The 15703-nt window shown below is 39.2% G+C and overlaps 1 protein-coding gene across 4 annotated transcripts in view; it reads right to left on the bottom strand.

Moving 5' to 3' along the window:
- tcf12 (transcription factor 12) overlaps positions 1 to 15703 on the bottom strand; it is a 52732-nt gene that overhangs the window by 10883 nt on the left and 26146 nt on the right. For 3 of the 4 annotated variants that reach the window (XM_017030669.2, XM_008336958.3, XM_025053511.1), the window contains 5 exons: positions 6384 to 6480; positions 5837 to 5976; positions 4366 to 4507; positions 4162 to 4232; positions 1617 to 1761 (listed from right to left, as the gene is read on the bottom strand). In XM_017030669.2, coding sequence (XP_016886158.1) covers positions 1617 to 1761; positions 4162 to 4232; positions 4366 to 4507; positions 5837 to 5976; positions 6384 to 6480 — 595 coding nt within the window. Of the gene's footprint in view, positions 1 to 1616; positions 1762 to 4161; positions 4233 to 4365; positions 4508 to 5836; positions 5977 to 6383; positions 6481 to 10528; positions 15676 to 15703 lie in introns of those variants that run through there. The other variant, XM_008336959.3, reaches the window with a different exon arrangement.

The following is a 15703-nucleotide window of genomic DNA, read 5'->3' as shown; positions in this document are numbered from 1 at the left end:
AAGAGCAGGAGAAAGGGAAAAAAACATAATCGTACCTCCCATTTGTCCAATTTGCTGTAAAATCATTATTTCCATCTTTTCATTCCAGTTAAAATGTGTCATGAAACCAATGGTCTCTGATGCTACAGGTTTCATGTTTCTTTACAAACAAGGACGCAAAGAAAAACGACAGATGTGTAATTAACAGGCTGTTTCAAGTGACTTTAGCGGAGCAAATGAAAAAAAAAAAAAAAAGAGTGGCTTTTCTGTTTCAGCTTCCTCACCAGAGGATGAGACAGATTCTCCACATGAGTCTGGACTGGCTGGCAGCAATGAAAAATTGCCCTGGGCTTTGTTCCCCACGTGCACCAGAGAGGGCTAATTGAACAAACCAGTCTTGAGTAATGTGCTGTATATTGGTGTAATCCAAATGATGAATGGATTTTCTTTCCAACATCAACATCCAGCCAAAATTTGTGCCAACTTTCAAGTGTATTTTCTCCTTCTCTAAACCCAGAAACATTCAGTGACATAAGATTTATATCCTACAAAGACCGGCTTTATTTGTTTGGAGGTTGTCAGTTTGATTTATTCTATTTACATTAATGTGAAATAACCTTTTAATAAATAAATTATCATGGAGTGTATTTGTGGGGGTTTTGAGCAAAATATTAATTGCCGTTGTAATGTTGCAAGGTGTGCCGTACAGTAAATGGGTCAGATGGGGATTTCCCTATCTGCGGCTCTTATAGCCCTTCTCATCGGCTGAGTCACAGCCAGCCTTCTTCACCCACTGGCAGTGTGTGTGTGTGTGTGTGTGTGTGTGTGTGTGTGTGTGTGTTGGAGGGAACAGCTGTCCATGGGGCAGGGCAACAGCTGAGGATGAGGGGGGCACATGTAGAGACAGCTGCTGCCACTCCATTGCCGCGACACAACTGCCCACAAAAACAACACACTGGGCTGTCCCTCACTGCCTCACCTCATTCACTCTCCATTACTTCTCCATCTCTGTCAACTCAACCAAAAACAAATCTTTTTATAATGTGTAGGGAATATTCCAGTGAGAGCTTTCCTCAAACATCCACCACACCAAGAACAACACCCTTTATTTTGGATACATTCTTTCCAAAGCGACCCACTTGTAAAACCCACTTTGTTAAATAAATGTAGAGGTGACGAGAAACATTCAAAATAAACAAATACAAACGTGAACTACAGACAACAACAGCACTGACCAATGTCATCAGCTAATTTGAACCAACTTCAATACGGTAAATTAAATTAAAGCAAAAACTGTCACAGTTTATCAAACATGCAAAATCAAATAAATGTTCAAATTAACACATTTAGTGTCAAAGATAACACTAAATTTGTTTTTTCAGCATAACATACCTTAGTATAAACAAATGACATTTCCAGGACCAACACTGACCCATGTGAACAAGTAACACTAAGATGTGCTCTTTAGCTAATAGGGTAATTAAAACCAATAGCAATGAATGAATGAATTTTTTTATTAATTAATTAACAGAGCATACAGAACGGCCATTTATGAGGCTGTCATTACTAACTTGAGTTTAGTTAAAGCCATAAATCCTTTTTTTTTCTGGTGTTTTCTGTTGGTGTTATTGGTCTACCTGGTCTTGCAGACGGTGTTCCAGCAGCAGTGACCACTGTACCAGCTGAGGCAGCTCCTGCTGTGGCCGTCAGAGGAGAAGGAGAACCTACTGGTGTCGAGGGGTTGGAAGGAAAACTACTGCTCGTGTGGTCTGGTGAGTAAATCTGCGGAAGAAATAAAAAAGTCAGTAAGGTTTGTTTAAAGATTGTTTATCTAAGCTGTTGCTTCTCTAACTTCACCTGACCATGCTAATCCATAACTCATACGCTAACTTTTTATTTTCTATTCTCCCCAAACAGGTACATGTTAAATATATAGAGGTATCATTTTCTTTGGAAAATAATGTAAATTCAGTTTTTAAAAATGATCTCTCTCAATAGTAGTAAATAATTATATAGTGATCACTTGTTGACTCTTAAACTCCCTCAAATGTCCATTTCTTATGCTTCTGTCTTTTTCCATCCCAGTTAAGTGAATATCTTGTTTGGATTCTATAAATGAAGACATTTAAGGACTAATTAAAAAGAATCACCCAGTTCAACAACAACATAAATCGTATAACAATCATTAGGTTTTAGCCACAAAAAATAACGAGTCCTCTCTGACCTACGAGACGACTGTTATTGTGCTTTCTGACGTTGCTTCTTTAAAGACCTAAATCACTCTGATTATTATTCCACTGTGGTTTCACCAAGAGACGACGCCCAACCTGAAAGCCTTGTCAAGTCAACAGAAGACGTCCAGCCTTTATTTCCTGTGTGACGCCAGAAAAACGGTCAGATGTACTTTTACTGCGACAACAATCACATTATCTCTATTGTTTTATCGTGTCCTCTGCTCAGTTACACTGAGGTCACAAATATTCTGTTGAACATGTCACTCACGGAGGAGTGAGATTATGTCTTCACAACTTCACCACTGGGATTTCATTTGTTTGAAAAATAGCTGGATTAAAGCGTAAACACATCCCTGATTTTCCCCCTTTCTTCAATAAGAGGAGACTGGGCCAAAATGGAACAGGTCCCACTGAACTCTCCATGTGTTATCATTAGATCCTGGATGAAGCAGTATAGAAACAACAGCCTATAAAATCAAACTTGAACTTGAAAGAAACCTTCAACTTGCGGGGGGTGACTGTGTGCACACATTATAAATGATCTCCTTTGTCATTCTTGGTATCTAGGATCAAAACTTACTATGGAGGAGATGGAGGAGGGCGTGGCTCTCTCCCATGTGAGCCAAAGAATATTTACGTTGTTTTGTGTTCTCGGTAACTCTTTTTGCTTCTCTTATTCACTCAATGACATGCAAATCATCTAAAAGCCTAAGTGGGATTAATAGTTATGGCTAACACTGAGCTATGTATTCTACACTTAGTCAAAAACAAGCTCTTAAAACTGTGACTCCTGACCCGACAATATATGACCCTCTATTCTTTCCACTCACAGGCCACTGAGGCTGCATTCAGAGTGAAACATGGCTCATTTTGCTGGAATAAATGAAGCCCCTCCTCCTCATCAGTTACGCTCCCCCAGGTCGGCATGGGGCCAATAAGCACGGCCAATTTAAAAAAGGGCGGAGAACAAAAGCTGCACAATGTGCAGGCCGAGAGTTGAGCCGCAGCAGTTATAAACTCCCCTGTGCCTCCACGCTCCAAACTCCCTCCCCCACGCCAGACCAACCGTGGCTGTTTCACTCCAGCTTTGTCATGCTAATAGAACGGAGTCTGCGGACATAAAAGACTTAATTTGTTATTACCATCTCTAAACTCATATTCCGGATCCACACCAAGAGAAATGAATTGCCTGCAACATACAGCTTACATTCTACTATTATCTTCAATTATTATTTTTGGTCACAGAATAGTGATAAACAAATGACTTTATGTCAGAATTATTTTGTCTTATTATAAATATCTTTAAGTTTAAAGTTGTGAAGTCATGAATAAGAAATGACACATCCACCTTCTGTGTATTATTTCAATTTTTACAGATTTGCACCTGTCTAAAAAGATGAGAAAATCCAAATAATAATAATTATTTTGGAATAATCGGATGTGTGTGTCAATTGGCAACAATAAGAAAGGACAAACAATACATCAGTTTGTAAAGAATGACACCTTTAAAGTTAAAGTGTGAAAAGTAGTTAAAATTTTACAAGAAAACAAGGTTGTAGAACTCTGTAGAACTGAAGTGTGAAGAGTGCGTTAGCTTCTAATACATGAAATATGAATTTATGTGTAAAATTGAGCAGTAGATCTTGTCTTTGTCTCTTTTCTTGTCTTAAAAAAATATTTTTTTAAAGAACTGATCTCAAACAAAAGTATTGTGATTTCTAACTATTAGAGTTAGTTAACTTCAAGTTAACTATTAGTTAACTTAAAGCCTAGTTAGACTTTTGTAAAATATACACAGAATAAACCTGGTGTTTTTTGAGACAAACACTAATTTATGAAGCAATGTTGCAGTGTATTTAATTTAGTAATTCTTTTTATTTTCAGTTTATGTTCCTCCCTAAAACACCAGTACATTTTTCACTTTTTTTCTAGTCTGATTCCTACTCACCGAGGCTAAAGCCTTGCCTAGTGCGTCTCCAGTCTGTGAGCTTCCAGTGACGTTCCCCCGACCCGCGGCAACTACGAAAAAGAGAAAAAAAAACGACCCGCGGCAACTACGAAAAAGAGAAACTTTGTTATAAAAACGAAAAATAAATTCTGATATTGATTCTCACTGTAAGAGGTAAGGTAAGTCGCTAACACAAGGGCATACCCATGACACCCTCCGCCGTGTTGACAGATGGGGTGTGTGCTGCGGTGACAAACGGTGAAGTGCTGGCGTTGCTTCGGTGGAAGCTTGACATGGGAGGAAGACTGGCGTTGATGTCTGGAGACACTGAATGTGCAGGGTAGTTCTGGAAGACAAATACAATAATACAAAGATGCTCAGATTTCACTGCAAATTTATGTGCATTTACAAGCGCTCGATAAACTGATATCTACATAAGTCAACAAAATGTAATCTTTGTGTACTGCTTCTGTCCTTTTCATCAGAGTCAACCAGCTCTTTGTGAGAGTATGTGAGTCTGGGTCCTGTCCACTGAGGCAGCTCTCTGTGAGAGACAGGGTTCATACACACTCACCGGAGTGGAAAAGAGAGCAGTGGGGAAGCAGCCAGCTGGAGCAATGGTATGATTTTGTCCAGATAGTTTGGAGGTATAAACAACATTTCTTTAAAGTTGAATTCTACAGCTCCATTGTGGAAAACGTTAACTTAATCTGAAGGAGAAATTCAAGGCAGCAACATGCCTCTAACCCTAAACCTCAAAAACAGTGGCAGCAGAATGAATGTCCATCAGAAACGTAACCAAATATTTCAGTTGGTAAAGCCCCAACTTTTCTTATTTATAATTTTAGATTCCTTTGTTTTTACTCTGTTACATGAAATTATATGTTATTATTATTATATGGGTTGGGCAAATAAATGTATTGTTATTAATTAATGCCTGCAATGATTTGGATTCATTTTTTAAAAAAGACACTGCTCACTGGATGATAGTAATGGATGGCTGCGAGTGGCTCCAAGAGCTGGCTCTTTGAACAGAATGATTGAAGCCGGCTCCTGACTGAGATGTTTTTTTCCCGCTCTCTCTACCTTCATGTTATGCACCATGTGTACGCACAGGCTTCCCCTTTGAACAGGAGAAGGAAGAGTGCCGATGATGACTGATAAAAACAGGAGAAAAGGAAGAAAAAAACAGACGCTACGTAGTACACACTTTGACCTTGCTACTGTGAACCTGCACCTGATTAGAATGTTACTGGGGTAAAGTTTTTGATTTATAAATTTTACATTATTTAATATAAAATAATAACAATAAAACTAAAATCCAAAGAGTCACGTGGCAGCTGTAGGAGTCCTCCTCCTTTTAGGAAACAGAGAAGAGAAAGGAAATCCTGCACAGTTAGTCCACTGTAGGGGAGGCAGCATCTGCAGACTCCCCGTGAGATGAATTCAACCAAAGCAGATCAAACAGTGACACAAAGAGAGTCAGAGGTGCTCTAATAATAACCAGACAAAGGTTTAGGACACACACATCCATTCACACTGAGCCAAACTGGATGTGGTTGTGCAGGACTGAAGAAAAAGGTACACACTTATGTCAGAGAAGTGAGGTCATTTCCAATCATTTCTCATCTCTGTCTGTCTGGGCTCAGCTGTCACCTGAGCAGGTAGTGCTTACCAAACGGTCATGTGAGTGCAGGCTGCTGTAGTTTCCTGACTGTGGCATGTGAGATGACGATCCTGTGAGCATTCCTCCATATCCTGGCTGACTGATCCCATTGGAGGAGTTCCAAGGGTCAGACGAACTGTGGGTACCATCTAATAACAACAGGGATTATCGAATTAGATCAACGTTACTATAAACAGTATTACTCAAGTCAGACGGCAGCTAACCGCCACACTTTGCACTTAAAAAACTTGAAAGGGCGGAGGGTGACTGTCCAGGATACAGCTGAGATAACATAAAGCTGTGACCAACGGAGAACGGTCAACTACTCTGTCTAGAGACGCTGATTCACATTCTATAAACTCAATCGATACTGAATTGATTGCAACAAATGTTAGCAAAGCAAACACTACTATAAGAAAATGAGCCAAATGTCTGTCTAGACGTAGGCCTATAAATCTAAGAACCAATCACAGCAAAATGAAAACACACAACCCTTCAATCAAAACAATTCAGCTGTTTGGTGAAGACTGTGGTCTACAGTGGCTTGTGTACTTACCAAAGAAAGTGCTTGCAAACATACTGCTGGAAGGTTTAGGAGAGTACGAGGGTGAATCCCTGTTGAAGTCCTCTGAGTTGGGAGATGGTGCGTAAACCTGTCGGGGAAAACGTACAGGTTTTAAAACTCCTCTACAATATGACAACTGTTTTTAAAAGCATAAAGTAGAGATGGATGAATGTAAAAAGACACAAACACATTAGCAATAAGCTGTCAGTGTTGTTCATAAAGGAGGAAGTGGATTATCAGGGGAATTTGCATTTCAGATCACCTCTGCCGCTACTGTGGGTGTAATGACACCCTCATAGACGGTAAGCCTGGCAAATGACTGCACTCGAAGTGAGGCAAAAATCAAGTAAGTGTTACAAAATCAGCCTGCTTTGCTTACTTTGTATTTGAAACTGGAAGCTCGCGGGAGAGTGAGAGGAGAGGCATAATGAGCACGCTGTTGTACAGCTGTGCGTGTGTGCCAAGCTAGGTGGGAGATCAAAGACACTGCAGGCCAAGAAACCAGTGATGTGGTCACTGACTTCATCCAGTCCAGATGGAGGGAGAGTTGGTGAACGAGAGGGAGACAGAGTGCCAAAGAGAGAAGAGGGGAGAGAAGGTTTAAACAAATTCTCCCTCCTACAGACAAGAGTGGGTGACCCAGGGGCTGTGTAACAATAATCAGAGCCAGAGCGGCCGGCCAGATTCCACCTGCATGTTTCCAGTCCAAGCTGCCGTCTCTTTCAGTGGCCTCACTTCACACTCTTGGCACACATCACTCTGACTTTTTTCTAATGCCTACAGATAGCTCGTTTCACGCCACAGTGCTCATGGGAAGGCGTCACATCACAAGTACATTCTGTACATTCAGATGAATCACTCGCTCATTAGATCTGTAGATAAGGGCAGGTTATGGCCGACTCAGAGCTCCTGGCTTTGCTCAATGACCAGGACGCCAGCGCACTCTTGTCTGGTTGTTTAATTAAGGTGCTCTGGAAGGGGTGGAGCTCTCATGGGTCTCCTGGTGTACACATGTGACCAGGGTTGCCAGTAGTTTCATGGAGATCACAGGTTAGCCTCACACCAGAGCCCAGGCTTTTGTCTTTCCACGCCGTTTGTAGACAGCAGCATATGGTGGTGGCTGATGCTAATTGTCTTTTCACCCAGGGCTAACCAGTTGAGACATTAATAAACCATCTCAAACACTGAGTGCCTCATTCCGCTAGCCTGTAGAGGAAAGGGCCCGTCTGGGTTTCATTTTACAGGGCCATTAATTAAAAGCCGTCACTCACACTGACCAGCAAACCAGCACAAACCCATAGTAACTGCCTGAGCGCTGGTGAGTTCATTCATTTATTTATTTTTAAGTAATAAATCCTGTCCTGTACCTGATCTCACACGCATTATACTCCGATAAGACTATTTAAGTGACAATTACAGTTCATGTTGCAAGATATCAATCAGTAATATCTGCTTTTTACTAAACACAATTAACATGCATGTGTTAGTAACTGACCAAAAAAAAAAAAAGTGAGAATAGTTAACACAGAAATCCCAGCGTGCAATAAATAAACAAAAACAGACAACTGTAATTTAAACTTTTAAATAAGATATAAACTACCAGGTCAATACAAATATTAAATTCTCTTCACAAATTAGACTTTCAACTGCGTATCGACTTGGAAACATCCTGCACATCTTCACAAAATCTCAAAGTTTCCACTTTAATTAGTGCATTTTGAGTCTGCAAATCCAAATTTCAAATGCTACAAACACAAATATCCAGTCAACACAATAATAACTAGAAAGGTTCAGAGATAATAGCTCAAACATTTACATAGATTTGAAGCATACTTTAAGTCTCGGGCATTTTATTCAAGTTTTTATGGTTAGGCGTAGTTTTATTGTCAGACATAACATCCAATAACTAAAAAATGCAATTATATAAATATAAATCTAATTGTATGAATATATTAAAATGGATTTTAAAACCTTGTTATTTATAGCATGTCTCACAAATTAAGCTCATTAAGCTGAGCAGTTGTACTACATAACACAATACAACCTAGTCCGTAGCGCAATACTGTTGAGGTCATTAAATGGGAGCGTTTACATTAATAATAGCTGCTTTTATTATGTTTCTAATTTTTAAGTATAATTGGTGGGCATTCAAAAAGTGGAGGAACAGCAAGCAGGATTTTGTTTTTATTTATATGTGTTAAATACGTTACATGTACAAGACTGCATGTGCCACACAGGTCATGACTATCAGGCTAGAAATCAGCAACAGCAGAAAACCTGTACAAAACAGAAAACTGTTGCACTGAAACAAAAACACCATTTTTATCTAAAACAATACATTTACTATTAGAAAGCAGGTAAAAATGTATGTTTAGAAAAAATAAAAAACAAACTGGGTGTAGGGACTGCACCGTAGGACAAATACATAATGTGTGACACAGCTGCCAATCAAAGATCTATGGCCATTATTGTACTTTAATGCAGAGCTCCACTGTTATATGTAGACGTTCACCTCCAACAGACACCATAAAAAACTTAACATCGCAAAACTTTAAACTCATAAATTTCTTTTTGACAAAAAGGTTTTTATTTTCGAAATTACTGCTTACAACATTCTGTTTCCAAGGCGCAACTAAACTGTGTGGATATGTGTGTAACGCTCCAACCCACGTATTCTTGTTTGGGTTTCAATGAAAGCTATGCATCTTTTTAATTTCTGTATTAATGCCTACTGGCTGTGGAGGGAAACTTTCTGAGCAAAAAACCTGATTAATATCAAACAACGGAAAAAAACACATAATACAGTTTCTGCAAAACAGAGGACTGTACAGGACCTCACCTTGAGTTTAAATTGACATATACATTGAACTGCACTTATTTGGGCAAGAAAACTACTGAGGAGGGGAAAAAAAGGAAGTATTGTTATTAGAATTGCTGCAGGGCTTTTTTTTATTTCAATCACAGGCAACGGATGAAGGGTTAGCAAGTTATTCCATCTGTATTGGTTCTTTGCCACCAGCTCACAAGTCAATGGCCCACGGTGAATTCTCTTAGTGCTCCAGATGGTAAGCTTGCTATGCAACTCTGCATTACAGCAAATTAACATGGATCAAGTCGACGCAGAGGGTGAGCGGCACATTTCTTTCATTGATGCTGGTCATTTAAAGTGCTTTTGATCATAAAGTTTGCCTCTTGTGTCCACATGCTCTTAATTTTACACCCATTATTAACCGTAACAAAAGCCTGTTAATACTTAATATGACAAAGATCAAAGACATATTTTGTGCACTGGGTACAAAGAAAAAATGCGGTAAAAAAAAGGAAGTTTGACTAGCGTGACCTTTTACAAAAGTTATAAATTAAGAAAAGAAAAGTCAGACACAGGTGCTCGTGAAATCACAGTAAAAACAACAGGGGTAATGACAGGTGGATTTCTGACTCAACGGCAATAGTCTTTTAAAAGTTTGCTCAATATTTTGGTCTACTTATTTTTTTAACAATACATCCAAAACACACTCACACATGTATATAGGAAAGCACTTGTGCTAGAGCGTTCTGACTAACAAACAAAATCAAAGCCGTCATTACAGAGAAGTTCAGAAATCACATTAGCTCCCTGTGGCGTCAAGAATGCCAAAATGATTAAAAACAGATGGAATAACAGCAACACTGGTGCTTGGAGCTCAAGCTGCAAACAGGAAAGTCTAACCTCAACAGGCAGCAATCATTCCCAGACTCCCACTTGTTATTATTTCAACTCTGTCTTGGAGCTGATGCAAGCAGCCAGTAAAAATAAATTCAAGGCTGCAAAAAACTTTTCCTGCAGCACCGCTCGACTTTGAGTGAGAGAAAAGTACAACTGTGTTGTAAGAAGAAAATTTAGATGTTAAGCCAGAGAACAAAATAAAATAATAAACAGCCAATAATGTGTTCACAAGAGCCAAGACACTTGAACTGTACTTTTAAGTTGATGTCATGGAAAAGCCATGAGCGGAGACATGGGTATAACATTAAAGATGAGCACAGTGTTTACATCTTTAATTAAAAAAAAATCATCAAGTCAGATGGACACACAAACACACACTTAAACCAGCTCTCCTTTCTGTCCAAAACCCATTCCCAAAGAGACTACTCACCGATTTCCCGTTGTAGTAATACATTAAGGAGTTACTTCCCATTCCAGGGACAGGGTAAGCGCAATACATTATAGCTTCAGCAAATACGTGATAACGCTCAAGGACAACAGCACACTAGCTTTCTCTGTCTACACACATCCAAATGGTTCAAAAGAGACTAATAATTCTTTCAGTGCTGGCCTTCCCACACGACCCACTCAGAGGAAACTCATGCAAAGTAGGATTGTACCATTTACACGCACTGGGAAGGGGAGGCTGTCAGATGGGAGTGGCTCATGTGGTACGTCCCCCCTCCTAAGCCTGTAAATGCTGAGGCGCAGAGGAAAAGGACATGGGGGAGGGGAGGTGGCAGGGAGATGGGTATAAAAAGATAAAGGGAAGTGGGTAGGATGGAAAACAAATGTGTGACTGGATTATGAGAAACAAATAATAACTCAGTATTGGAACTAAAACAAATTATAATCTAAAGAGTCCAACAAAAAAAAATCTAAACAGAATTTAGCACAATTCCAAGGCAAATAATATGTCAATTATTAAGATATAGTAATTATTTCCTTTTCTGTTTGTGCACTGTAATAGAGTTATTTCAGGAGAATATGCAGTTAATATGAAATATGTAAATCATTTGAATGGGTCAAAATACTGTGAGCGTAGAGTAAAGACGTCATCTGTAGTGGTGCTCCCCTCTGCCTGTATTTTCTTTTTGCCAATTCCATATTTATACCTTGAACCAAAAACACTGGGTGAGACAGTGTGAAAGGAAGTTGGGGGAGGCAGACTTAGTGAGAAATCTCTAAACAAACCATTTTTATAAGATTCAGAATAAACATATAAGAATATTTCAAGCGGGAAAGTGTAGTTTGAATATAGAGAATGTCCATTTTATTACAATTTTTCAAATTTGTGATTTATTATTATGTTATCAATACAGTATACGGTGTAAAATTGCAATTGTTCAGTTCATCAACATTAAATGGGAATTGTTGCTACTTTTTCATGGAAAGAGCACATTTGTCTTTTTTCTATCGAAAAGTGGAGTCATATATGACAGTGGGTAAAAGATGAGCATGAGTCCAGGTAGCAACAGAGAAAACAGAAGACAAGTCTATTTCTGAAAGGTGAAATATGAGTGTTTTGGTGTAGGCAGAGTGAGAGCGACTGTTGGGAAGTGCCAGTGAACACAGAGTTGTAAAGCATGCAACAGCTGCAAGCGGGCTGCCTTATGACATCAGAGCGGGAAAATATGCTCCATTTCCAAAACCCTGGGGGCCTCAGACAGGGGACAGCATGGACACAAGGGGAGGGGGCATCAACAGACATTTAGTTTACTGTCACTGCACGACACACTGAGCCACATTACCTTTATCGTGAGGCAGGAGTGTGAAGGGGAGGGGAGAGCAAAGGGAAGCAGAAGAAAGGAGAGCAGGAAAGGCCAGAAACTATAATCCAGTGAGAGGCCACACCGTGCACTCTGACTGCAGCCTTTCATGTCCACCACTTGTAGCATCCTGGACTGAACACAGGCCTGTCGCCTCATTGAGAACATTATTGTTACAGAAAGATGAAAGCTCCCAATTCCCTAAAAAAACTATGCCTTTATTATGCTTCTCCTTTCAGTGATGTTATTATTTATCCCTCCTTTCTTCTCCAGGACTCTTTAATACTCATCCAAAAGCACTGGCTCTACATGCTGTTACCGCTTTATATCTGGCACCGTTTCAAGGTGATGCTTTAAGGAAAATGGCCGGGATAAAAGTGTTTGAAGGGGTCTAAAACAAGTCCAGACGCACAGCACTGGGTTGCGAAGGAGAGACATGAAAGCATGGAGAAATTGGCATTAATTTGGGGAATCATGCACATGGCGCACACACACACACACACACACACACTCACACACAGTCATGACTGAAGAATGTCTAGTCTTTTCTCTTTTCATTTCTTTTGTCTCCAGCTCTGACACACTAAGTATGCAGTGACTTTTTTTTTTTAATTAAAACTTGTAAATCCACAGGTGTGATATGTGGTACAGACTGTGGTCAATGACTGAAAAATAAAAGCTCGACACCACCCTTAGAGTCATGTCTCTAAAATTATTCGGGACAACAGTGCTGTTGTTGGAGTTCTGTTCGGCTGCTGTAAAAACACGTTGTCAGACTATGGATGTCTGCTCATCTCAGTCATGGATTAAAGATGATGTCATCAGACGTAAGATTGTTTCCCGCTCTGCCACTAACTGTGTGTGCATTTTGGGGTCAATGAGATTAAGTCCCTGCTGTAGAAACACTCGCAACTGTATCATCAGTGTATTGATTTGAGAGGAATGCTGAAGGATTGACTGAAAAATAATGCACTAAAAAGGGTTAATAAGTTATTCATTTTCATTACAGGGCTCTGTATCAATCACATACATTGATTTGAAAACTGGAAAAACAGAGATATTTAAATTTAGTATGGACATCTCTATTAAAATGTTAAATACTATTGCTAATAATTCCACGCTAGTGGAATGACGTACTGTGCACCACCAGAACAGGGGCATCCCTGCCTATTTTCAAAAAGCTCTTGAAAAACCCAGCTATTCAGAGAGCATCTCCAATCCCTAGCACTTTCCTGTACTTCACTTCTCCTTCTGCACTTACCTCCATTCTGGTTAAGAAGTCCCACTTTACTAAATAGTGTCCTCTTTCTTTCCTCTATGGAGCTTGATTGATTGTAAGTCACCTTGGATAAAAGGGTCCACTAAATGCTTAAATGTAAATGTAATAATTATTTTTAGCAGTAGTAGCTGTACTAACTGTAAAGGAGGCAGGGAATAGAGTGAGATGGAAGCTGATGATCCACTGTGGCGAAGCCTGAAGGGAACAGTCAAAAGAAGAAGAAGGAGTAATAGTGGTACTAGTTGTACTAGCAGCAGTAGCAATGGTTTTTTAAACACTGGGTTACAGTACATCTACACATGTGGTCTGTAATGTGAAGAATTGTTATGTACTTTACGATTACATATGACAGGATGTATGTCATTGATCAGCTGATCAGCAATATGTACAGTATGTTAAGTTGGACGCAAGGAAACCTCTGAGCTACAGCTGAGTCCTGGAGCTCTGATCCTCAGCAGGACCCGAGCACCAGAGTCACAGCAGCCCGCTCCACATGGTCTCTAAATAATAAACACTCGGCCCTGGTGATTGCTGACAGGCTGTGTGTTCCTCAGTCTGCCAGAAATCTGAAATCAAGGTTTGCATTAATGCCGTAAACGCACGCAATCCCTACGAGAATAATTTACAACAGGCCAGAATGTGAGTAATGATATTATTCAGTGAAACTTTGTTGTTTTAACTCCTTGTTCCCCAAATAAAGGCTTACATTTTTACAGAAAATTAAATGATCTGTTAGAAGTTTGAGGCTGAGGAAGGCTTTAGACACTTCAGATGTCCAAGAGTACACAAAAAGTACCGCTTAACTTCAGGACATCAAATGAAAAGGTATAATTTGTTACGTAAATGGAACACTATTTTTCAGAGCACTGCAGATGTAATACTGTCCCGACTTGTCTGTCCTTTCCATTATCTGCAGCTCTGGGTTGGTAGTAATTTAAGCTATCTAAACAATTATAAACACTGAGCACAAAGGTGGCCGCTGTTTGAAAAAACCCTGTCAAGTCACGGTTGTCTGTATAATCAGTTATCAGTTGAAAAAACTAAATAATAACGTGAGAGAAGCTTCTTAGAACAATGGAGCTGTGTTTCAGTCATCGTGACTTTGTCAACATTCTTACACTCGTACTTACAGCCTAATCTTTTCTACATTGTAAGAAGTTGTAGTTCTAGTTTCACATTTAGTGTCATTTATTTTATAATGCTATCTGCGTTTAAAGTAACACAATTTCAATAAACAATAATTGTCTTTTTTACATTTATCTTTTAAACAATTTGCTAGAATTGTGAATACATACCTTTTTTCAAACATTGTGCTTTTTAAAAAATAAAGTTCAGAATTAAACAGGAAATTTGTGCATTCAAATATGTAAATTAGGCAATAAAATGTCACTATTTGAAACATCCGCTTGATTTGCTTTTATTTTCCAACATACTTGGGGGAAGCTAATATAATATAAAAATAATTTTAAAAAAAGGTAAAATAATAAAATAACATTTAAATAGCATCCTGCTGTCAAACAATGGTCTGCAGTGATATGGCTGTTTGCATATGGCTTTACTGACTTTTTTTTTAATCTAAAATCAATTCAATAAGCTCTTTTCGCTGAAAGCTGAAAGCTTTGTCTGCAACAAAACAAAAAGAAGAGAAAACAGATTTGAAGCAAAAATGATTTTCTCTGAATGACTCTGATCAACCAACCAGCAATAATCAACCAGGCTGTTCGACACACATTTTACCTGTTTTGTAACCTATAATTTTTGCGCATGTGTTAAGTGTTTGTGGAAAATGTTCTAAAATTACTTCTTGTGAGAATAAAATTGTATATGAATAACACAATTTTGTATTTATTATCAATGGAATGAAACTGGAATGTGCAAAAACACGTAGCAGTACAGCAAGTCAAGAATTGCAGAAATTGCAATAGAAGCATCTCTACTGAATGTCCTGTAGCAAAAAGTTCCCTAAGGTAAAAATGCTGCGCCCAAACATTTAAAGCCTTGAGCAGACTTTCTTAGGGTGGAAAAAAATATCTCACAAATCCTGGAGACTGAATGATGTGTAAAAATCAAATGTCAATCATTTTTTGTCATCCACACCCAGGGTTCTCTTTTTCAAAATCCCTGAGTAAAATCACAGCAAACAACGTATTCGCTCTCATCCTACAGTCTCCAGTCAGGGGAGGAAGTGTCACATCAAGATGTCATTCTCATAGTGTGAGGATAAAAAAGAAATTACCCAAATTGACCAATCTGCACACACATATGCACACATACACAATGCCAGAGAAGCTTCTCATAAATGTCCTACAAGATGCAACCTTGACCCACACGTTGTCACCCTGTCATCACCTCTCTGTGTCTTCCTTCAGGCTGTCAAACAGGTGCTTCACTCAGCTGCCTACAGCACCATCCTGAACACTGCAGCCTTTCTGTGACAGCATGATCTGTTCCTCCCGCTGCGCAAATAATGCAGAGAGCTGTTCACAACTAAGGCAACCACTGAAATAAGAGGAAATCA

The sequence above is a fragment of the Cynoglossus semilaevis genome, unplaced genomic scaffold (assembly GCF_000523025.1).
Source record: "Cynoglossus semilaevis isolate Cse_v1.0 unplaced genomic scaffold, Cse_v1.0 scaffold1033, whole genome shotgun sequence".
Classification (NCBI taxonomy): Eukaryota; Metazoa; Chordata; class Actinopteri; order Pleuronectiformes; family Cynoglossidae; genus Cynoglossus; species Cynoglossus semilaevis.
The sequence above is the reverse complement of the archived record's forward strand: the minus strand, read 5'-3'. Positions and strand labels throughout refer to the sequence as shown.